The sequence below is a fragment of the Zootoca vivipara genome, chromosome 10 (assembly GCF_965207765.1).
Source record: "Zootoca vivipara chromosome 10, rZooViv2.hap1.1, whole genome shotgun sequence".
NCBI lineage: Eukaryota > Metazoa > Chordata > Lepidosauria > Squamata > Lacertidae > Zootoca > Zootoca vivipara.
This window is the reverse complement of record NC_142593.1, coordinates 1,437,798-1,461,545: the sequence shown is the minus strand read 5'-3', so window position 1 is coordinate 1,461,545 and position 23,748 is coordinate 1,437,798. Positions and strand designations below refer to the sequence as shown.

At 45.2% G+C, this 23,748-nt stretch overlaps 1 protein-coding gene across 7 annotated transcripts in view; it reads right to left on the bottom strand.

Moving 5' to 3' along the window:
• Positions 1-1,023: 1,023 nt before the first annotated feature.
• DOCK8 (dedicator of cytokinesis 8) overlaps positions 1,024-23,748 on the bottom strand; it is a 148,781-nt gene continuing 126,056 nt past the window's right edge. For 2 of the 7 annotated variants that reach the window (XM_035100303.3, XM_035100306.3), the window contains 11 exons: positions 17,425-17,525; positions 16,094-16,286; positions 12,833-12,976; positions 11,988-12,119; positions 8,758-8,892; positions 4,926-5,015; positions 4,222-4,458; positions 3,712-3,855; positions 3,180-3,286; positions 2,584-2,754; positions 1,024-2,155 (listed from right to left, as the gene is read on the bottom strand). In XM_035100303.3, the coding sequence (XP_034956194.3) occupies positions 2,095-2,155; positions 2,584-2,754; positions 3,180-3,286; positions 3,712-3,855; positions 4,222-4,458; positions 4,926-5,015; positions 8,758-8,892; positions 11,988-12,119; positions 12,833-12,976; positions 16,094-16,286; positions 17,425-17,525 (1,515 nt within the window). In that variant the 3' untranslated portion in view covers positions 1,024-2,094. The remainder of the gene's footprint in view (positions 2,156-2,583; positions 2,755-3,179; positions 3,287-3,711; positions 3,856-4,221; positions 4,459-4,925; positions 5,016-8,757; positions 8,893-11,987; positions 12,120-12,832; positions 12,977-16,093; positions 16,287-17,424; positions 17,526-23,748) is intronic. The other 5 variants (XR_015946139.1, XR_009558306.2, XR_015946140.1 and 2 more) reach the window with 5 other exon arrangements.

Here is a 23,748-nt window from a genome sequence, read left to right as displayed (position 1 = left end):
AGAAGTTTCACACACACACACACATTTCAAAAAGGTATTTGATGGTTAAAAAGATAATCATATGGAGCTTTAAAAGCAGTTAATTTTTTTTTTTAAGTGAACAGCCCATATTAAGTATAGGGAAAGGGTAAGACCAGCAACTGAACCAAACTTTAATTTTCTGGTAATTTTAGCAGTCATTCAAATTGCAGAACTAGGATTCTGCAACAACAGCTCATGCCACAGCTTTGGAATCCATTTGTCTGTTCTCAGAATATAGGAAGCTGCCATATCAGAATTATTAGTCCACCCAAATCAAAATTGCCAACACTGACTTGCTCTTCAGGCAAAAAACATTTCCATAGAGATGCTGGGGATTGAATCTGGGATCTTTTGCTTGCAAACATAGTGAGCTACAACACTTTTTATATTCTCACTATCGTAGGTATCTGAATTATTCACCCCCACTCTTAAAATAAACAACTTTTTAATATTGAACAATGCTATTAAACTGGTTGCCCAGTACTCTGGATACAAATATTGTAAGCAGAACTTACAATAAGCTGCCTGAAGTAGATTTGAAAAAATAGAACAAGAGTAGGAGGCAGCTTTCTTTCTTTTTATATGTCCTCCCTGCCCCATTTTGCATGCAAATTCCCCCCCCCGTGCCCTTCGATGTTACTCCAATGAATGGTGAGCCCAGTAAACACGCTCCTCCACACACACCCCACTGGCAAATTATCCTCTTTTTTGCTCTTCTAAAGATGTCCATACTCCCCCAATTCCTGTTCTATTTTCAGACCTTACCTGGACTTATCCCCCTTTCCCAACTGTCTCACTGGCACAGCTTACTTAACAATATTATTTCAGAAAGAAGGAGAAGCAGAGTGACACATCAGACTTTATATTGTCCCAAGACCAAAGGAGGTCTCAGGGGCCCAGGTTTAGGCAATTAAAGCAAATAGTGCACAAATGCTTTATAACTTATTCAAGCATGGTGTTTGGAAGAGAGAGAAAAACAAAGTCATATTTGAACTCGAAATAAAATGATTTTTTCTGTTAATACAGTATTTTATTTAGATTTTTTTATTTCATGGATTAATTTTAGGCCTTTAAGAACAAAAGAACTGCTAAGTGCTAAAAGTTCCCACAATACTCTCCAAAACATGAACATTTCACGTGTATACAAATTTGCAATCTTGTGAACACTGAACTGAAGGAAATTAGTCTCACCCAACATGAAGCAAAAATACAAGTCAGGTCATCAGGAACAAACACTGTATTTCAAGTATTAGAAGAAATATAGTGCTACTTTTAAATAACAATTATAGTTATTACAATAATAAAACATTCTAACTAGCATGCATCTCTAGAGCCCATAGGAAGGAGCTCACAGTAAAAGGAGAGTAGCATTTGAATATTGGTCACACCTGAGTGGACTCCATTTTGCATTTGTGTGGCCTCCATCCAATGAGATTTACAGAGCGTAATATTTGATCCTGAGAAAAGTTATTACCAGATCCATTGTAATGCTTTCCATTCAAACAACAATAATTTTATGTAAGGTGGAATCTAGTTACAAATGTCTGTAAGTTTCTTATTACAATAAATGTGATTGAAATGTGTTTAAAACTTGGGTTGACTTGTTTTGGTTAACTGTTCATATCTGCTGCTTGATGAATGTGCTTATGTAATATTGATGCAAATCCATGATTGGTCAGAAGGGGCTTTTGGTCAGGAACATTTCCATGAGCTTGGTATAATCAAACAAACACAGATGAAGTTTCATACATACATACAGGGAATATTTGTTGACAATGCAATATTGTGAACTGGCCTTTAGAATATTGGAGAAAACACAAAGCTGTTTTCTCTGTGTGTGCAAATATCCATGTCAATTTATAATAAAATATGTGTTTTTCTGCAACTAGTTTCTGCAACTTAGAAGATGTGATGAGTTATAACTCTTCTTTCTTGAGTCTTGTACAGAAAGCAATCTTTCCAAAATGTGTTCATGAGAAAATGTGGGGAAATTTTACGATTTTGAACAGCATTTGCATATCCTCTTGTATTTGATCCACTGCAAGTAGATAGCTCCTTTTCATGAAGCTGCTTTTAACTGCTCTGTGGAGGCAGATTTTCATATTTCCTAAAACTAGAATTAAGGAAAGAGCCCCTAAAATAAATAAGAAGAAAATGAGAATAGAAATGACTGGACAAGTAAGTAAGTACTGTAAGTAAGTAAGTACTGTAAGTAAGTAAGTAAGTACGTATGTATAATAATAATAATAATAATAATAATAATAATAATAATAATAAAGAAATAGTAAATAAATAAATAAAACTATACCCCACCCATTTTGTGGGAGGCTTACAGCACACAAAAAATTGTAAAACATTAGACACTAAAAAAATTTGATACAGGGTTGCCTTCAAATTTTGGTTAGCCAAGGTGTTTCCCTCCAAATGTTATTGGACGAACTGTCATCATCCCTAACCATTGGCCATGTTAATGAGGCTGATAGTTCCACATCATCTGGAATAAAAGCACACTGGCTACCCCCATCCTACGTTGTATTTTGCGATGGTTGTGGGAAATTATACCTTGAAATACTGTTAACTTTCACAATAGGTTTATACAGCTCTGGGATCTTCCTCTCGATCATTGGTCTGAGGTTCTCTTTCAACTTGTTGTAGTTCTTTTTCAGTTCTTGTTGATATTCCCTTTGGTCAGCAGTAATCAGGCATTTATTTTTCTCTACTGCTTCACCACATCTGTTCCCCCAAAAATGAAGAAAACAATTTTGTTGATTAATAAAACAGCAAAGTATTGGACCATGTGCATCTTGTAATAAAGTTTCATTTTTGGCTGGGACAGAACTTGAAGATTTGGAGGAACTTTTTAGTCTTGTTACCAGGAACAATTTAGTGTTCAATGGGACAATAATTTCACCAGAGGCTGCCTTCCATGCTAGAGTGGGGATTGTGTAATTTGTTTATACCTTTGCTGTGAAGCCACTTAACACCCAAGAATGTGCCAACACAGATTTAGTAAAATAAAAAAATTCCTTCAGTAGCACCTTAAAGACCAACTAAGTTTTTATTTTGATATGAGCTTTCGTGTGCATGCCCACTTCTTCAGATACAGATTTAGTGTAATTGCAATTCTAACAGATTTTACTTTGCCACTTTATACTCACCTCATTATGAATTCTTTGAAGCATAACCTTAGCTTGTTGTGATGTCGATAAAGTTTTGGATCCTCTGGAATTTCAGCCAGGAACACTTGAGCTACTTCTAGTGGTCCCTTACGGAAGAACATAAAATTGTATTACATAAAGCATATTTACTGAGGAAAGGATGATGAAGTATCAACCAGAATTACTATCATGTAAAACCCAATAAATGGCAAAACACTATTGTAGGAAGACACAACTTTCAGGGCAACTCAGTTGCAACAGGAGGGAGCAGGAGAGGATTTCAGGGGACAGTACTCTAAAACAGGAATTGGTAAGAAAATGGTAGCAGCCTTTGGACACCCAGCTTTCTTTAACCCTTGAGAGGTTAGAGCTGCAGTAGGGCTGCAGCTTTCATGTTTGGGCCTAAGACGTCACTGGGATTAGTGACAAGGAGATGTCAGACTGATTTCCATTAATAGGTGCATTTTAGTGTTTTGTTTCATGGCTGAGCAGAGAGAATAAAAGAAAAACCAACAATATTCTTACAATATACCTGATTTACTGTGGCCCCCACAGAACCCTGAAGCACCATCTGCAGCATTTTGGGGTCTGGTGGCACCTGTCTGGTGGCAACAGCCAGTTCAAGCGTTTTCTTTTGCATGTCTTCAATAGCTACTTCAATTGGCATCAAAACAAACTGAAATTACAGAGGGACAGGTATGTTGCAACTTTTTCACAAAGAAACTGCAAATAACAGTTGGCACAAGGATGATGAGCTGTTTTTATGTGGTTGTTTTTTAGCCAAAAGTGGCATGGTTTTGTCATTCTGCCACTTGATAAAAGACTGGCAAAAGAGGTAAATGGGAGGAAGCTAAGGGACCCACTCCCATCAGACAGCATGAATGAAATAGAAGGGGAAGAAATGACAGTTTTAAGAGTGTCCAGTCCCGCATGCTGTAGCTCAGTTTTTGTGTGATTTAATATTCATTTTGTCTCAATGTGGATGATCCCCTTGGCTCTTGACATTTTGTTTTAGTTCTATTGCTTTGGAAGCAGACATTACCTCCTCCTTTTGAATGACATTGATTCTAGTTTTGATGTAGGGGAAAGCATGCATTGTGGTCAAAATGGTCTTCCTCTTATACTGCTCACTCAGTTCTCCTCGTGGGCGTCCATCCTGAGTGAAAGGGGTGGTATACATAAATCGTCGGAGGTTGAAGTTTTTCTCAAAATGGGTCAATCTGTCTTTCATCTCATAGTCATCAAAATAGGGTTCCACATAGGTAATTTGTATGTAGGCCTGGAAAGACAGGGAAATGGAAAAAAATATTATATGTAAGCTTATGTCAATAAAAATTATTTAAGCATGAAGCTGAAACTGCAACTGAGAGACATATTATGCTGCTCACACAACAAGCATAAGATGGTCTGTTTAGATGGAAGAATGAAGGTATCTGTCAGAGGGCCTGGTATGGCTACTCTAGAGTGACGACTCCAGCATGGTCTTTTAAGGCTTTTATTAAGTGCTGATTATTTACAGTGTTCAGAGCAGTAAAAATGCATCCTTAAGGTAAAAATGCATCCTCACAGTATCCTTCTATAAACAGTCCCTATAAGCTTAACTCTTCCTTGAACCTTAGCTTAGTTTTGTCAAATGTGTATCATCAATTCCAGGTTTAGACTTCAGTTTTATGGTTGTAAGATGTAAGAATGCTTAACACAGAATTCCAAACTCAATGGTAGTAAAGGAATAAATGCCTTCCATACCTTACTGGGATCTAGCTTGCTTTTGTCTACTGGAGTAGAATCTTTAATCACTGCAATGCGATACTCCCCAAAACACTGACCATAAAAGCCCTGAAAAGGAAAACAAGATTATGGCTGAGGGGCTTTCTCGTTTACAATCCTTTTCAATGTACTTAGTTGGGTCTACAAGTAGTAAAAAAGATGAGATTATTAACTGAATATAGCTTTACAACTAAACACCAGTTTTCACAAAGAAAAAGGTCACATAGAAATGTTGCAGGTTTCAGTCCTGTCATTTGGAAAAGAGTGAAACCTGAACATGAAACCAACTGTGTTCCCACAAGACACTAAGACAAATATTGGCTTAGTGAGATAGCGAATGTGAGAAGAGCTCATGGCCTCTTTTCTCTTGCTCAGTCCGTTTAGTTGCTACAGCTGGTGGTTAGTGAGGAGAAAGCATAGCCACAAGTCCTGGTTCTCATTACACACTAAGGCAAACTCTGAATTTGCTTAGCATGGTGCAGAAGCAAAATATAAAAAATAACAACAAAGAAAAGTAAAACAGCTGTAAGCAGCTCTATGGGGCAGCATGTTTGTGTAATCCTGCTATGTGAAGGTTTGGCTTCATGTGTCATGTGAACTAGGCCATAATCTTGCTACAGACATTCTTCAAAACACATATCAGTCTATGCTCAGAATACTGCAGGCTGCCCTTATCAATTTGGTTTATATTTGAAGCCTCCCCTAATGGCTGGAACACACAGAATTCCATCTTTCACCCCCAAGCATTCTAGCCCCATAGTTCTAATCACAGTAGGAATAAGATAAGCCTCCCCACCCCATGAAATGGGTTCTGATAAGCTTTCTCCCTCCACAACTGTAATTAATCAAGGCAGGTACCGTGTTTCCCCCTTTTTAAGACACCGTCTTATTACTTTTTTTCTCAAAAAACCACAGGGTGGCTTATTTTTGGTGGGATGTCTTACTGGTATTTTTATTACGAGTCTGAGGGAAGGGAGGTGTGTGCGTCCCTGGTGCAGCCCTCTCTCCCCGGCCCTGGGATGTTCGCGAAGGGCTGCTCTCTCTCTCTCCTCCAAGGTGGGGACTCACTTAATAGCAATCTGCTACACTGGAGCTTCTTAAATCTAAACCAGTATAATGGAATCTATCTGTGTGATACAGTCCTAGCAGTAGCCTATACATAAAGCAAGTAAGGATCTCTACCAGCCAGCTGCCCAAGACTTGAGTTCCAACAGTCTGAAGTTCCGACAATGTAGCACTTTGTAGTGCTATCACTGATAGCAAAGAAGCTACCTGCTGAGAACAAAGAAGCCAGCTAAGCAGCAATTAAGATTGCTGACTTGGTAAATGGTAGCAATTGAGAAGCAATTGAGCCAGCGAGGTGAGGAAGCACGGACCGGCAGTTTAACTTTTGTGTAGAGCAGCGTTTAGCAGCTCCGTTTAGCAGCTCGCAAACAGCAAAGGAAAAAGTCCTTAATAAATAAATAAAAGTCCCCAAGGCAAGGACTGCGATCCAGACTACTTACAAATCCTTAAAGGGGCAGCTCCACAGACAACCAAGCAGCATAAGGTAGAAAGAAAACTGCAGCAGGCTTTTTAAAAGCCTGCTTTATGCCTTCGGTAAAAGCAAGGAGACAACAATCAGACACGGGAGATTCCCGTTAAGAGGAAATCAACGTGCATTGAATGGAAGGGAATTTAGGGAAAGGTGGGGGGAAGCGAGAGGTGGGCTGTGTGTGTGTGTGTGTGAGAGAGAGAGAGAGAGAGAGAGAGAGAGACGCAGGGGGGGGAGAGAGAGAGAGACGCGCGCACGGAGGTCTCTAAAAGGGAAAACAGCCTTTGCATTCTTCAATCGCCCCTCTTTTCTTCCTCGTGCCTTCATCTCCTCCCCACCCCACTTTTCTCCCCTTCACCAAGTAGAGCTTACACAGCTTGGCTAAAAAAAATATTTTTGGATTCTTTTATTTAAAAAAATGCTCTCAGAAACGGGGAAGGGAAATCACGAGGCTTCGGCAGCCAGCAGCTACGGCTGTTCGGTGCATTTTTACAAGCTTTTAAAGGAAATACGTGTCTGTGGAGCGACAGCAAAATGGGGAGAGATTTTTAAGGGGGGGAGTTGGCTGGCGGGAGGGGGGTTATTGCTAGTGGGTGAAGGGTCTATCAGTATGTCTTATTTTCGGGGTATGGCTTGTATCGCGCAATTGCTTAGAAAACCTGCTATGGCTTATATTATGCCTACATCTTAAAAAAGGGGAAAGACGGTACTTGCCATGCATTGGTCATACATGAAATATGATCCTAAGTAAATTAGGAATGGGATTGACGTGGGTGGTGCTGTGGGTTAAACCACAGAGCCTAGGGCTTGCTGATCAGAAGGTCAGCTGTTCAAATCCCCACGACGGAGTTTGCTCCCATTGCTCCCATTGTTAGCTCCCATTGTTAGCTCCCATTGCTCCCAGCTCCTGCCCACGTCAGTTTGAAAGCACGTCAAAGTACAAGCAGATAAATAGGTACCGCTCTGGTGGGAAGGTAAATGGCGTTTCCGTGTGCTGCTCTGGTTCACCAGAAGCAGCTTTGTCATGCTAGCCACATGACCCGGAAGCTGTACGCCGGCTCCCTCGGCCAATAAAGTGAGATGAGCGCCGTAACCCCAGAGTCAGTCACGACTGGACCTAATGGTCAGGGATCCCTTTACCTTTAAATAAGGAATGGCAATGCTCACCTACCTTACAAATTACTGCGATTGTGTATATGAACTACTTTGAATGTTCAAAAAGTGGAATAGAAATGCTAAATATTATCATCATCCAAGCTAATGGCTGTACTACTTGGCCATTTATATTAAATCTACTTCAAAGGTACCAAGCTCAACACCATAGGCAAAAGATTAAGCAATTTCAGCAATGGATTTGCTCTAAAGAGTTCACTGTGGCAAGCTCCCTTTGTGCACTGACAACCTAATCTAGGCTTATGGGGAAGAAAAGTATGTCAGTATGTTGCTTAAACATGTTGCGGAAAGTTGAACCAGAGTTCCTCAGATTCGGACATGGAAGAGGAAAGGGCAGTTGCACCTCCAATTGATTGGGACAAAGATTAAAAGGAGAATTTGCAAAAGTCCTCCTAGTTAGAGCAAGTAGGAGGAGTTAACTGCAATACCCCCTCAAGAGAACAACCATTATCACACACACTGCATGAACATAGAAGGCACTCATCAGACACACACACAAAGTTGTGGCTGAATTTATGAATTCCACCCCCCACAATCCAGATCCTGAAACTCCCAACAGAATCTGAAAGGGTTTTTTTGTTTCCTTGAGGATTTGTTTTAAAGAAGCTGTTCCTCTACCATCCATGAGGCACAGAAGTAAAGGCCGGTGGATCTACTACAGGGGATGAATATGTGATGAAAACATGTGCTTTTCCCTTTCAGCCTCACTCATCTGGGGAAGAATGGAAGCAGAAGTGCCTTCTTGTCAAAAGCTTCCTACTCCTCTCCACCATCAACACTCTTATTCACCTCATCCTGACTACTGCTGTCCATAAGTGCAGGATATTGTAGAGGTATATTTGTCACACTGCCATGACACCAGATAGCACTAGAAATTATAGTGCTGGATTATTTCCCATTTGGAAAGGCTCTTTGGTACTCACTTTTTTTTTTTTTTGGTGCAAACTGCCAGGTTCTGAAGGTTAACTAGAGAAGTGAATTGTGGAGTGTTTATCTGCATTATCTCTTACATTCCCTGTCATTTCAGGTATAGATGCTATTCCTCTTTGAATGCTATTCCTTTTGCCATGATGTCCTAATGTTTGCCGAAGTATAAGCACTTACCTCCAGTCTATGAGAAATCTCAGGAAGTTTGGTAATGGCAGGCTCTTTGTAAACAAATTCCTGTTCATCTAAATCTCCAAATATGGCTCCATAGAAGCCAACACGGAAGTAAGTGCCAAACATTCTCTTCTGACCCTGTTTGATGAATATGAAGTCACTGAATTTCATTTTCTTTTCATAGTTTTCTATTTTTGTGCAGTGATGAAATTAATTTTTGTGGTAATTTTTATGGTAAACATTTGTGTTTGTCATTCTACAAAGCAGCCGTATCTTAGTAGAACTAAGTAGAGTTGAAAGAAACCAAGAGAAAGAGATATGGTCTGTAAATTAAAGATTTAAGCAAACTTGAAAAAGCTTTTCTACATCTCAAGAGCAACAAATACATTCCTAAGTAGATAAATAGAAGAAGAGAAGATGAAGTAAGACATCAGCCGAACAAATAAAACCTGGGCAGAACCCACTGGCTTGCTTGCCCTCCTCCACTAGCCCCATAGCACTCCTCCTGTTTGATTTAAATTGAGCTTGCAGGTAGAAACTTCCCAGTGTGCTTTACCCATTCTCCTAAAATAAAAACAACCTGCTTTCTAGTAAATGTTGTCAGACATAATAGTTGCCCTGTTTCTCTTAACTATTAATGTCCATTTGCACTCAGATACTGCCTATAATTTAAAATCTTGCATAGCTAGAATTGCTAGCTATCTTTGAAGGAGCTCTACAAACACAGAGGACACTCTTCGTTGCTGACAAAAGGCTTATCTGCATACATGGACTCTAGTGATTTAGTAAAATGAATGTTGATGCACTCCCATTCTCTTTTGCAAAGAAGAGAATGCTTCAAAGGTTCCAGGGGGATTCTGATGCATGTGCAAAGATCCTGGAAGATCCTGAACTTGTGGAATTTAGGATTGTGGCAGTTGAAAGCAGATTGCCACTTACTACATGAGTGTTGTGAAGCATGTCCTGCTTCAAAACTTCAAACATGGGGAGAGCTGGTTATTTGTTCACAATAGCCTTACAGTAGAGTTTGATATGGAACATCTCTAAGCAGTGACTGAGACAGGGCCGGCTCTAGGCCCGGGCTGGGTGGTGCAATGCGCCAGGGCGCCTGGCCACCAGAGGCGCCGAAGGGGCACCGAACGGCTGGTGTCCGGCTGAACGTGGCAGCCAGGAGCTCCATGCGAGGCGGCAAAAGCTTCCTCTCCTCCTCTTCTTGCAGAACCAGCGAGACTCCTGCCTAGAGTGGCACCACGCGCCTGCTGCCACTCTAGGCAGGAGTCTCGCTGAGCTGATTCTGCAAGAAGAGCTGGAGAAGAGAGGAAGCTCAATGGCCATGCACCCTCGTCACTCCAGGTGCCAATGCAGTGGCTGTGGCCGGGGCTGCTCCTCCTGCTGTTGGCCGTGCTGTGGGGCGGGGAAGCGCTCCCGGCTCAGGGCGTCCTGAGGCCGCTGGCAGTGGTGCTGTTGTCCGAAACCCGTCTGCCAAGGAGCTCCACACTCGGCAGGGCCTTCGCCCTCACCCGCCCCCAGCTCCACTCTCTCCGCTCCCTTCCCAGGCGCCGAAGCCATGGTGACTGGCTGGGTGTCGCTGGATCTCCGAGCTCCGCTCACTCGCCCTCCACCTCCTCCCTGCCGCTCTAGCTTCTGGCTAGCGGCGCCTGGCGGTGTCTGCCTCGGCAGCAGCAGCAGCGGCACCAGCCTGGGCGCAGCGGCACTCGCCAGTTCTCTGGTGTGCGCCAGAGGCTTCGTGGGAGGCTGCTGGGTGCAAGCGGCGGGCGCCTTCCCCGTGCAGGATCCGGCCAGCGGTGCGGAGCTGAGCCTGGTAGCGGACAGCAGGGCGGCAGAGGTGCAGGCCGTGGTGAGGGCCTCATCAAACCTAAATCCGGCCCTGATATGAAGGGTGGGGTTGTTGTTTTTTTCATAAAACCCTGCCCACCTGGCTGCCTCGTCTGGATCCCCCCCCTCCAGGTCAGCAACTCTGGGAAACCGGGGGGGCGGGGCAGAGGGACGTTTGCACCACGGCGCCAGATGGGCTTAAGACAGCCCTGGACTGAGAAATAGGAGATTTTGTGTTCTATAACAAGGGCCTTCTGTGCAGAATAGATATGATGGCATCATAACCAGTGGTGCTTTGAAGAGTCATAAAAGAGGCTGTCTCTGTGGTAGAGCACACACTTTATTTGCAAATGGTGTAGGTTCAATCCGTGGGGTTTCTATATAGGGCTTGGAAAGACTCCTGCCTGAACCCCTGGAAAGCCACTATGGTCCATCTAGCTCAGTATCATTGACATGAGATAAGGCAGCTTATGCTGTGTTCAATTTCATTGCACAAAAATGTGCAGTGAAATATGCATAACTGACTGAAGAATAGGAAAGCATATATTTTAAGGGGAGTAAATATTAAACATGACTTGCTCAGTGCAAAGGCAAAACTTCACTCATCCAAAATAACGTATTGCTGTTGCTAATTTAATTTCTGGCTTTATTTCTCTTACAACACACAGTTACAAGAGATTGATTGATTCATTCAATCGATCAATGTTTATTATTGCGAACAGACAGCATATTAAACCAGAATTTCTGCATACGGTAAGCAACAAAAACGATCGATATGGGATTTAACAATCAATATAATAATTGAATGTACTTGAAATACGTGTCCAGACGAATACAACATCATAAAAGTTTAAAAGAATAAGAGATTTAACTAAGAACTATATGACAATTTATGCAGCTGTGTAATCTTTTGCTTTCTGTGACTTATGGCTATTGCACAAAATCTAGCTACATTTCTGGTAACATACAAATTCCAGTTAGACAAGAGGTAATTTAAATATTATTTCTCTGCCTTTGTAATTTGGGGGTGGTCAAATTTGTCAAATATTTGGTAAGTACTGGAGCCCATCTGTTTGTCCTGAGTGTGGGACAATCAGATTGGGCTAAGTGGTTTTGTAGTTCGATATCGCTGATTCTCTGTGAAATATTAATTTCTGCTTTATCGTATCCTTGGGTTAGGATATTGTTGATGGAAAAACCAAAACTTACGGTAATAATTTAGTATTTAACTGTTTTTTTCCACTTGGAGTAAAACTTTAAATTATAGGCAGTATCTGAATTACACCATGGAGTGCAAATGGACATTAATAGTTAAGAAGAGAAACAAGGCAGTTTTGTACTACAGATATTCATGATCAACAAATGTTGCAGACCAAAAACAAAAGCAGCTAACATACCTTATTTATGATGCTCTCAAAGGCTTTCTGAAGTTTACTGTGAGTGGAAGAAAGTTTCCTGAAATCTCGATGTGCTTCTAAGATGGGGGTGACAATCTTGTAGACCTCATTCACAGTTTCACACAGTCCTCCCTTGTATGAAGAAATAAAATTAAAACTGGTGTCAAGTCTCTGGTGACATAGACAGATTTGCAACAACAAGCTGGCAGGGATTGCTTAACCCTATTCACACCTACTATTTTTCTACTGCTGCTGCACCTGAACCATGGGAGATCCAGATTCATTTTTTATCCTTGAAAGAAGCAGGCTGTCAGTTGCTGCCACACATGCACTCAGTTATAGTTTTGCCAGCCAGCTCAAACAATAGAGGAAGGCAAGGAAAAAGTGGCTAAATAAATGAATAAAAGCTCTCTGAAATCCTGACACAAGCATGATCTTAGAGCAGAGCTTTCCAAACGTTTCATGCTGGTGACATATTTTTTAGACATGCAACATTTTGCGACAAGGTAATTCAGTTTTACTAGCAAACCAGAGGTAAAACTAATCCCTTTCCAGCCCCAGGAGGAGTGTGGGGAGCAGTGCTTTTTTCGGGGGGGGGGGCACAGATCCCTAAACATTTTATGAATCTTTGTACTTTTGTCCGTTTACTGTATTTATTTTCCCCAATTTGAACTATAAAATGGTGATTTTCTTGAGTCAAAATGAGAGTACCCCTAAACATTTTTAAGGAAAAAAAGCACTAGTGGGGAGTGTTCATATGACACACCTACACACTGCAGCCAACACACTAACATGTTGTGACACACAGTTTGGAAAGCTCTGCCTTATAATATAATATTACTCACGGTGTTAAAAAGCTCTGCAGCTTGTTCCAGCAATCCCACCAAACCATTCTCTGAGAAATACCTTCCAGAGCATACTCCATCTTCATCTGGAGACAGAACATCATCAGAAACAGCAGACTCCTCAAGCACATTGGAGGAAATATTCTAAAAGACAGAATAATTGTGTGGTTCCAGGCTATTCTACCCTTTGCTTCTGCTGCAGACTGATGACTTTCAGCCTAGCCGAGCTTCAATAAGAGGGGCCAGTACAGTTTCTGGCCATGCCCTCATTTCATGGTGGATGTTTTCCGCAGCCCCTCTGGGGGCTGTGAAGTAGTTCAGGCCAGTGTTTTTCAACCTTTTTTGGGCAAAGGCACACTTGATTCATGGAAAAAATCATGAGGCACACCACCATTAGAAAACATTAAAAAAATTAACTCTGTGCCTATATTGACTAAATATAAAGTAATTCTCTTGAATAGGAAGCAAATAAACACAAATAACGTATATGTATATGATAACAATGAAACTTCAAGCTTTTTGTATCCAAGCTGAGAGTGGTTTGAGATCTGGACCTGCTAAGTCCAAAGCCCCTGGCCCAGTCCCTGGCGCTGTGCTGCTTAACAAAGGCAACAAAAAGGCCACTTGCCTTGATGTCTCCTGCTGTCCCGGGCCGGGCCTTTTCCTCCTCCTTTTTCTAACAGACAAGGGGAAGGCGGGCCTAGGAGGGAGGTCGCTCGGGGACGCTGTTTTTCGGCTGGCCGACAAGCCAAAACTACAACGTCTTCTGAGGGGGTGGGAGGGGCGGCCACGTGTGCGCGAAGGATCCTGACAAGACGCGAGTCAGCCCCGGCTACGCTTGCCTCGGAACTCCGAGCGAGGCGGGCGGCGGCTCAAGAGAGCGTTAGCTTTTTCCTCAGCAAGGGCGAACCTCCTGACTTGCCAGCGGCCGGACGCAACGCCAGGGACTAGCGCCGTGGCCAGTTTGAAGCGGCTCGCCGAGGAGTTTCCGCGCGCATTTGCCGCTGCTGCAGCAACAACAAAGGAATTGGGGAGGTGCTTCTCGCCGGGCCTCTGGGCGCTGCCCGCCGCCTGCGTTCGGAACGGCACACCAGGCAACATCTCGCAGCACACTAGTGTGCCACGGAACAGTGGTTGAAAAACACTGGTTCAGGCAGTGAGGAGGGATAAAATGAGGCATGAACCCTCCTGAAACTTTCCCACTAAATTGTGTAATCTCACGTCTCCTACTTCAGAAGGCAGAATGGGAGCGACCTGGGAGTGAGCCTCTGCCAAAGAACGAGCCTTCTCCGTTACCAGCATGATTTGTGGGAAAGTTCCTCCTTAAGGTGACTAATTGGATAACTCATGAGGCGCTCGCTCTTGATGCAAGAGAGGCAAGCAGTCTGCGGTTAATCAACTGCTGAAAGAATCAGGACTTTTGAAGGTATTTGAATGGTATTTGAGAGCTTTGAAAATCCCTGCAACAGCCACAACCAGAGAAAGAAGAGGGCAGGGTGCTTTATGTTTTCTTATGGTTATTGGTTGCAGTTTTCTTTCCCTCTGCCTTCCCCTGCACAATTGAATGAGACATGTGTAGTCATTTGTTTCTTGGAAGAAGAAGAAAGGGAGGTAGACCTTTGATTTATGTCTTACAAGGATGTTATAAGAATTTTAACGTCATATATATATATATATATATATATATATATATATATATATATATATACACACTGTATACATAAACCACATGTCTGAAGCAGTGCAGGAAGACAGTCCTGGAGCCATTTTGACTCTCCCAAACTGACCAGGCAAGGAGGAAGGAAATGGAAAAAAACCCATTGTCTCCGTGCTCACAAATCCTGCCTTTGGATTAGGGTGAGCCTGTGAGCCTGTGAGCCTGTGAGCCTGTGAGCTCAGGAACTAAGTTTCTATCATTACAAAAGACTGGCCAGGCCCCCAGGTAATCCAGTCAAATAACCATTAACAGGTAAACTGCCAGACAGGAGATAAACAAGCTACAGTACTCAGATTTCTGCTGGAGATTTCTTTCTGTGATGTATTGGGGGGGGTTGGTGCTGGGCTACACCCCTTCTGTGATGTATGCATGATGCTTCTGGGGCTGGTTTTGAGTTTGAGGTGGGCAATTTCAAACGTCTATATAGGGGCTGGCACACCTTTGGGAGGGGGTTCTCTTCTCCTGCATGAGAGAGAACACCCTATTGGAACAGATCATTAATTTCTTTGCAAATAAATCTCGGGGAAATAGCCTTGCTTGGTCTGGTCTCTGTTATTTGCACTACTGGAGAGTGGTATTTCAAATTTCAGGCTCTCCGGAGGTTCTAGCTCCCTACTGGGGTCAAACCCCTTTGGAAGGAGGTAAGCCACTTTGGTTCCTTTTCTTATCTCAAGGAATTTAATATGGTTTTACTATGTTTACTCCCCCCCCCCAAACTGAGGAGTGAATGGATGAAATTTATGACTACTTTCCGATGGGGTGGACTGTTATGGAGCTGAGGAGAGGCTGAATTTGAGAGATAATGGATGCGTTTTGCACTGGATAAGGCATAGTAGGGTGGGATCCAATGGCTGAAAGAAAAGTTCTGGAAGATTCACCCTTCAAAATGATTGACTGTGGTCTGATCACTGTGTGACTGTCTTACTGTATCATCGAGATGGAATTTGACCTTGAAGGAGCACTCAGATAAAAGAGACACTGCAATAGGTGTAACTAGGTAAAGATTTATGATTAGAACAAAGAGCAAGAGGACTTAAGTTTGAATAAGACACCAAAGTCTGGAAACAAAGATTAAGGGAAATTATATATACCTAGGTTTAATTGAGCTGTTTTTTGTTTGCAGGGCTTTAAACGGGTAACTGAATTAAGAATATTGGCAAGTGTGAAGTAATGTCAACTAGAGTCTAAGTGAGAACTGATGGAGCAGGGGGGGTACATCTTGGACATATCCATTTTTCAATAAACTGTATTAAATTGAATTAATTCAGTGTGATTTGTAATTTGGAAAATCAATAAAAATAATTGGCAAAAAAGAGTGGTCAGTACCTTTGGGGCCCACCTAACACCATCAGGACATTACGTCAGAAAGGACCTATATACGCATTCATCAACCTGGTACCTTCTAGATATTTGGACTGCAATTCCCACCATCCCCAGCTAACATGGGCAATGGTCAGGGATGATGGGGGTTGTCATTCAACAAAAACAAGTGGAGGGCACCAGGGGAACACTCACTTACACAAATAACAATTGTCTGTTTTTACCTGAAAGCTGACACTGCCAACTGGCAGGTAATTGTGATCTTCCAGCATGCTCAGGTATTCAGCAACAAGAGCAGCAGCATGAACTAGGCACATGGCAGCCTCGGTGTAACATTTTTTCTTAGCATGCTTCTCTGCCATGTTTTGGAGCCAGGTCAACCTTAAGTCAGGTGATGTCTGATATCCTTTGGCAATTCTAATAACAGAGCATAAAAGATGTATCTTTCATTTGCCTTGGGGCTAAATTAAAAGCACTTCCTTTTATTTTGTGGATATGCCACATCATTTGCTAGGTTTTAATTCTTACAGAGAATTGTGGATTTGAAGATAGCAGAAGCCTAACTAAATATTCTCTACAGCAAGATTTACCAAACTTTGTTCTCCAGCTGTTTTTGGTCCACAACTCCCATTATCCCTAGCTAGCAGGACCAGTGGTGAGGATGATGGGAATTGTACTCTAAAAACAGCTGGAGACCCAAGTTTGTGATGTTGTTGTTGTTTAATCCAACTCTTCGTGACTCCATGGACCAGAGCATGCCAGGCACTCCTGTCTTCAAGTTTGGGATACTCTGCTCTATAGCATTTTAAATACTTCATTTGTTCCACCAAACCTGGCATTACTTTTACTAATAAATGACTCTGAATAACTGACAGAATTCCTTTCCAAACACCTCCTTTCCATAACATTCTCTCTTTATTCTCTTTAGATAGATTAGGAAAGAAAAACTATAAAAAATATTTTCAGACATGCTAATATTGAGTAATTGTCAATGTGCAACATCCCAGGCAAAAACTGACTGAGTAGAAACAGTGCTGTGTTACACAGGGATCTCATCCTATTTTCAGAACAAGAGGGGAACAGGCAGATCACCAAGTCAAATCAAGTGGGGGGTAACTGCACAGTTGCCATTCACAGAAAAGTGGTCCCACATCTGTAGGGTAACATTTAAAGGAATCTTGATATTATACTGTATTCACAGTAAAGGGACTATGAGAAGGCACACACCAACACAAAGCCTGGCCCCTATCTGGGTCAAAATGTTTAGCTACGCTATAGATGTAACCTGGTTTAAAAGGCATTAACCTCAGGATTCATCTAAAGATTCCCTATGGAATCTGATAACCGCCATTTTCTAAATGGACATAGAGATATTGTATAGAGAATTCCCAGGATTATTTGTCATAAGCCATTGTACTGATAACTAACATAAATCTGTCATTCATGTATGCCCTTAATAGGATGCTAATTGCACAGCAGATATTTTATTTTTGACAAATTTAAATCTGAAAGGTTCTGGATCATTCATCGGAAATTGTTCAAGAGTGAGCTCAACCTGTACATCAGATCCATGAGCATCTCTGGATCTTCCTGAAACTCTCGCATTTTCACTGTGTCTGACAATATGCTGTTCAGATTATACAGCAGCTCTTCCACCTAAGCAAACAAACAAGTCCAACATTAAAATGAACAAATTACTGATGGGCAAAGAAATATAATTATTGTTTTCATAATGAATATTTGAAAAGTCATATTTATGATGGAATTTTATTTTGAATATTTATTTGTTTACTGCAGGGCTAGTCAACCTTTTTATACCTACCGCCCACTAATGCATCTTTCTTGATGGTAAAATTTCCTTACCGCCCACCAGTGCTCGATGGAAGGAGGATTCACCTTCTGCCATAGAACCCCCTACCGCTCCCATCTAGAATCCTGAAATGCCCACTAGTGGGTAGTAGAGACCAGGTTGACAACCCCTCAGGGGCGTAGCCAGGATCAAAACTAGGGGGGGGGGAGGCAAGTAATGGTCATTCAGGGGCGGGGCCAAGGCATGAGAGAAGGGGCCATGAAGTGGGAACGTGGGCGGGGCTACAGGGCCAGCGGGCCCGACAACATCATGGCAGCAGCGGCGGCCACCTTGTGCTTCTGGGGCTGGCAGCGTCGGCGGCTACCCTGCTTGGCTGGAGAGGACGGGAGGGTCGGGCAGGCGAGAGGGGGTGGCAGGGCGGGCATGGGCGAGGCAAGGCACGGCCGCAGTAACAACGGCTCCGAGGCGTTGCTGCATATCAGCATAATATTTCAACCATGTCGTGGGTTCAAGCCCCACCTTAGGAAAAAATTCCTGCATTGCAGGGGGTTGGACTAGATGACCCTTATGGTCCCTTCCGAATACAATTCTATGATTCTATTGATATATTACCATAGCATACGCATCATTCTGCTTTATTGAATTGTCCTACTCCTAGGCATAGCAGCCAACTTCTAGAGGCCTAGGTGCCTCCCCCTCCCCAATTACTGGTAAATACCGTATTTGAAAGAGTCATCCCCCCATGTTGATGGGCTTTCTATGTGGGGCTTATCTGCCCCCCGTATTTTATTAAGGATGGAAGAGGGAGGGAAGGAAGAAATAGAGAGAGGGATAACTCATATTTGTGGGTGCCTCTGGGTGACTGTGATGCTGGAACTCTGTAGCAAGAAGAAGATGCCTGTACAGGAGCCTTGTAAGCAGCTTTCTCTCTGCTTGATTTACAGCAGGCACGTCCAACAGGTAGATTGTGATCTACCAGTAGATCACTGGATGTCTGTGGTAGATCACTGCTAGATCACTGGCACCCCTAAAAAAGCTCACCCAAAATTTTCCTCCCCCCTAAAAAAAGCTGAACTATGACCTGAAGCCCTAAACAAAAATGGGCCTCCCTCCCTCCTAAGAGAAGCTCAACAAGTTTGACCTAAACCCCCCAAAACCGGGCTTCTCTTCCTTAAAAAAAACTCAACAGCTTTGACCTGAACCCCCCAAAAGGGGGTAGATCACTCACAGTTTTTAACTCTATGAGTAGATCAGAGTCTCTTGGGAGGTGGCCACCCCTGATTTACAGTATACAGATGCAGGAGGAGGGGCAGACTGGAACACCACTGCTTTTTATAAACATCACTGTGTCTATCAAAGCTACAGCCCCCCCTTTTCTTCCTCACTTCCTTTTAGCCTTGCAGGGCCACCTTAGTCAAATTGAATCCTCTGCACCCTCATTAAATCACCAATAGAACTCTTAATGCGATCCCTGAATGCTCATTAACAACTCCCACTGAAGAACAATAGGGTGAAGTGGTGAGCTATCTAATCTTGCCTGGGGATATCTGCTCCATTGTCTTAACTGCTTAACTACCGGTAGCCACTTTGCTTTATTTATTTGATGTGTTTTTGTTACAGCTGTGTTCCCACCCCACCCCCAGCAAGCGGAGACCGAGCTGCTCTCGCTAAAGCAAAGCCCTTTCCACTTCAGTTTTTGGTTATGGTCTGTAAAATACTTTTTTTTTTTGCTTCGGGGGGGGGGGCAGCTGCCCCCTGCCTACGCCCATGCAACCCCTGCTTTATTGTATTATCATACTGTCAGAGGGCCTGATGTGGCTACTCTAGAGTAACGACTCCAGCATAGTCTTTTTAGGCTTTTATTAAGTGCTGATTATTTACAGTGGTCAGAACGATCTATATACATGCTTAAGGTGAGGTGTCAGAACCTCCGAATGGCGATTGGCGCGTTTTCTTCCAGCACAAAAGCTTTGGGAGACCCAACCTCTTCCCCCTACATTTGCATCGCAATTTGGGAGTTGGGGGGATTGGCCTTCCCCCCGTGCGCCCAACTTCCTGTCCCACCTGAGGCATGGGCTCCACAACCTTGCCTGAGCCTCGGACACCACTTCCTGACTCTCCGCTGGAGGCAGAGCTCTCCTTACTCTCTCCAGCGCTTGGGGATGGGCTGGAACTTAAGATGGGAGGGACTTCCCTGTATCCCTTGTCCCTCACATCCACCCCCCTCCCAGGCTCCTCTCCCCCCCTCCCTAGGGGCTCTCTGCTTGCTGGGGACGAGTGAAACCCCAAGAAGTCTGTGGCATCAGAGCCTGTGGGTGTAAAAATTTTCCCCCAATCCTGCGATCTTTCCCCCTCCCCCTGAGAAGACGGGAATCCCAAAAAGTCTGTGGCATCAGAGCTGGTGGGAGTAAAAATGTTCTGCCAGTCCTCTCCTGCCTCTGACGTAGTCGACCTCGGTGAAACCCACACCTCTTCTTCCGTATCCTCAAATTCCGCTTCCCATCTCCATAGAGAGCTGCTGCCTGCGATCCCTTCCTCCCGCCCCTCCCCCTCTCCCTCCCTTTCCATGTGCCACGGCTTGGGCCTGTGGGGGAAAAGGGCGTGGAACTCTTCCACTAAAAATTCCTCTTGTACTTCCGTGGCCGGTATCAACTCATTGTGGGACGGCGGAGTGTCCTCCCATGCCATGAGGTACTCCAGCCCTCTCACCCCTCTCCTTGAATCTAAAATCTCAGTTGCCTCATTGAGTTGCTGGGTCTCTCCCCTTTCCCTTCCTCCCTCTGGAGGCTGATCGCTGTCCCTGAACCTGGTACTTTCTCTGTACGGCGACAGCAGCGATCTATGAAACACTGGGTGCACCCTCATGTCCTCCGGCAGTGCCAGCCTGAAGGCTACCGGATTTACCTGTTGCGTGACCGTGAAGGGGCCCAGCCTCCTGGGCGCCAATTTCTTGCATCGCCCTCTGGTGGGAAGGCCTTCAGAGGATAACCAAACCCTGTCCCCTACCCTGATGACCTCCCCCGGTCGCCTGTGACGATCTGCCCCCCTCTTGTACGCTTCCTTTGCCCTCTCCAAGTGTTCTCTGAGCTGCTGGTGCACCGTCTCCAGTTCCTCTGCCCAATCCTCTGCCTGCGGGCCCTCCTCCTCCTCCTCCCCCCCCTCTCCGGGAAAGATATGAGGTCGCGCTCGTAGTTGGCCTTAAAGGGCGACACCCCTGTTGAGACGTGCACCGCATTGTTGTAGGCAAATTCTGCCAGTGGCAGGCGATCCACCCAGTCCGTCTGCCTCTGGCTGACGTAGCATCTCAGGTACTGCTGCAGAATGGCGTTGACCCTCTCCGCCTGTCCATTGGTCTGCGGGTGCCGAGCCATCGACAAGCTGACCTCCACCTGCAGGAGGTTCATGAGCCGCCTCCAGAACCTGGAAACAAATTGGCGGCCTCGGTCCGAAATAACTCTCAAGGGTAACCCATGCAGTCTGAATACGTGGTCAACGAACAGTTTGGCCGTCTCTTCTGCAGAGACCGCCCTGGCACACGGTATAAAGTGGCACATTTTGGACATGAGGTCCACCACCACCAACACCGCTGTCTTGCCCCTTGAAGAAGGCAGGTCTGTGATGAAGTCCATGGACACTACTTCCCACGGCCTGTGCGGTGTGGCTAATGGCTCCAGCAATCCTGCTGGTGCTGCTCTGACCACCTTTGCTCGCTGGCAGGTGTCACAGCCCCTTACATAGTCTCTGACATCCTCCCGCACCCCTGGCCACCAGAAGTGTCTCATGACTAAGTGGGTGGTCTTGTCCCTACCAAAGTGCCCTGCTGTTGGGTTGTCGTGCATCTGCTTGAGGACCTTACCTCTGAGTTGTGTGGTGGGTAGGTACAGGGCTCCCCTGTAAAAAAGCAACCCCCTCCTTTCCTCAAAGTCTCGTGCCTGCTCCCTCCCCCCTCGCAGGTCTTGGAAGACGCGGGTGGCAAACTCATCTGCTGCCGTCAGTGCTGTGAGTTCTGCCTCGCTCACCACTGCTGCTCCACAGGACCATGCCGACGGGGGAAACACGTGTCGGGGCGCCGGTGGTAACTCCTCCTCCATGTACTCTGGCTTACGGGAGAGGGCATCCGCCCTGACGTTCTGCTCCCCCGGTATGTAGTGGATGGAGAAGTTGAAGTGTGAGAAGAACTCTGCCCACCGTATCTGCCGCTGGTTGAGCACCCTGGCTGTTCTCCAGAACTCCAGGTTCTTGTGGTCCGTGCACACCTGGATGGGGTGCTTGGCGCCCACCAGGAAGTGTCTCCAGTGCTGGAATGCAGAATGGATCGCGAGAAGCTCCTTGTCAAACACCGTGTAGTTGCGTTCTGGCTGGGTCAGTTTTCTGGAGAAAAAGGCACAGGGTCTCCACTCTCTGTTGGCATCCAGTTGCAGTAAAATGGTCCCCACCGCGCGGTCTGAAGCGTCTGTTTCGATGCGCAGTGGCGCGTGCTGTACCACATGGAACAGGTTCTGGTCGGAGGCGAACACCTTTTTGAGGCCTTCGAACGCTGCTTGCGCCTCTGGTGTCCACCTGAACTTCTGCTTGCCTCTCAGGCAGTCAGTGATGGGAGCCGTAACACGAGAGAAGTTCTTGATGAATTTCCTGTAGAAGTTGGCGAAGCCTAGTAGGCGTTGGGCATCTTTGCGCGTCCTTGGGCTGTGCCAGTCCAGGATGGTTTGCACCTTGTCCTTGTCCATCGCTAGCCCCTTGTCTGACAGCTTGTAGCCCAGGAAGTCCACCTCTTTGGTGTGAAACTTGCACTTCTCCAGCTTCACATACAGGTGGTGCTCCTTCAGGCGCTGCAACACCTCCCTGACATCCTTCACATGCTGCTCGGGGTCATTGGAGTAAATAAGGATGTCATCTAGGAAGACCAAGCAGTTCTTGAAGAGGAGGGGCCCCAGGACGTGGTGCATGAAGGCCTGGAAGCATGCTGAGCCCCCTTGCAAACCAAAGGGCATCACCAGATATTCAAAAGAGCCCAGTGGCGTGAACATCGTGGTTTTCCACTCATCGCCTTCCCGGATCCTGATCAAGTTGTACGCCCCCCTCAAGTCGAGCTTTGTGAAGATCTTGCCCCTGCGCGCTGCTGTCAACAGATCGTCCACTCTGGGCATTGGGAAAGCCACTGGTTCTGTCATGGAGTTCAGGCGTCTAAAATCCACCACAAGACGGCGCTGTTGCGTGTCTTTATTGTCCACCCAGAATACCGGGCTGCCCCCTGCTGCCTTGCTTTCTCTGATGAACCCCCGCTTGAGGTTCTTGTCGATGAACTCCCTCAGATCCTCCAGTTCCTGGTCTGATATGGAGTACAGCTTGGCTGGGGGTAGCGTTGCCCCGGGTATCAGGTTTATCTGACAATCAAAAGACCTGTGGGGTGGCAGGTGGTCGGATTCCGCTTCGCTGAAGACCTCCTGTAGGTCCCAGTACTGTTTGGGAATTGCCTCTCCCCCCTTGACGTGCATGGTGGCCACCGTGGCTATCGGCGGCCCCTCCCCTGGCTGGCGCTGCATGCAATGTTCCAGACAAAAGTCCGATCCAAACGTAATGCATCTCTGGTGCCAGCTTATGGATGGGTCGTGGCGTGCTAGCCAGCTCATTCCTAGCACTATGGGGGGGGTCTGAGATGGTGGTGACGTTGAAAGCCAGTGTCTCTGAGTGCCTTCCCACTGTCATTCTCATGGGGGGGGGGTCTGGTGGGTGATGGCCCCTCCCAGCAACTCCCTGCTATCAATGGTGGAGACGTGCAGGGGAAAGTCCAGCTGCAGCAGTTGGATCTGGTGTGCTTCCGCAAAATTTCTTGAAAAAAAAGTTGGCAAAGGCACCCGAGTCGATTAACGCTAAAACCATCAGTGGGTGCCCATTGGGGAGTGTCAGAGTCACTTCTAGAACCACCCCTGCTCTGGGGGGTGTGGGCTGGCGCTGCCCCTCTGTGGAAGGGAGGGAGTGAGGGGGCTGGTTTCCGTTGATTGCGCCTGGCTGCTGCCCCTTGTCTCCTGCAGCCAGGCAGTCTCGTTTCCCTGCTGTTGCTTTGTGTCT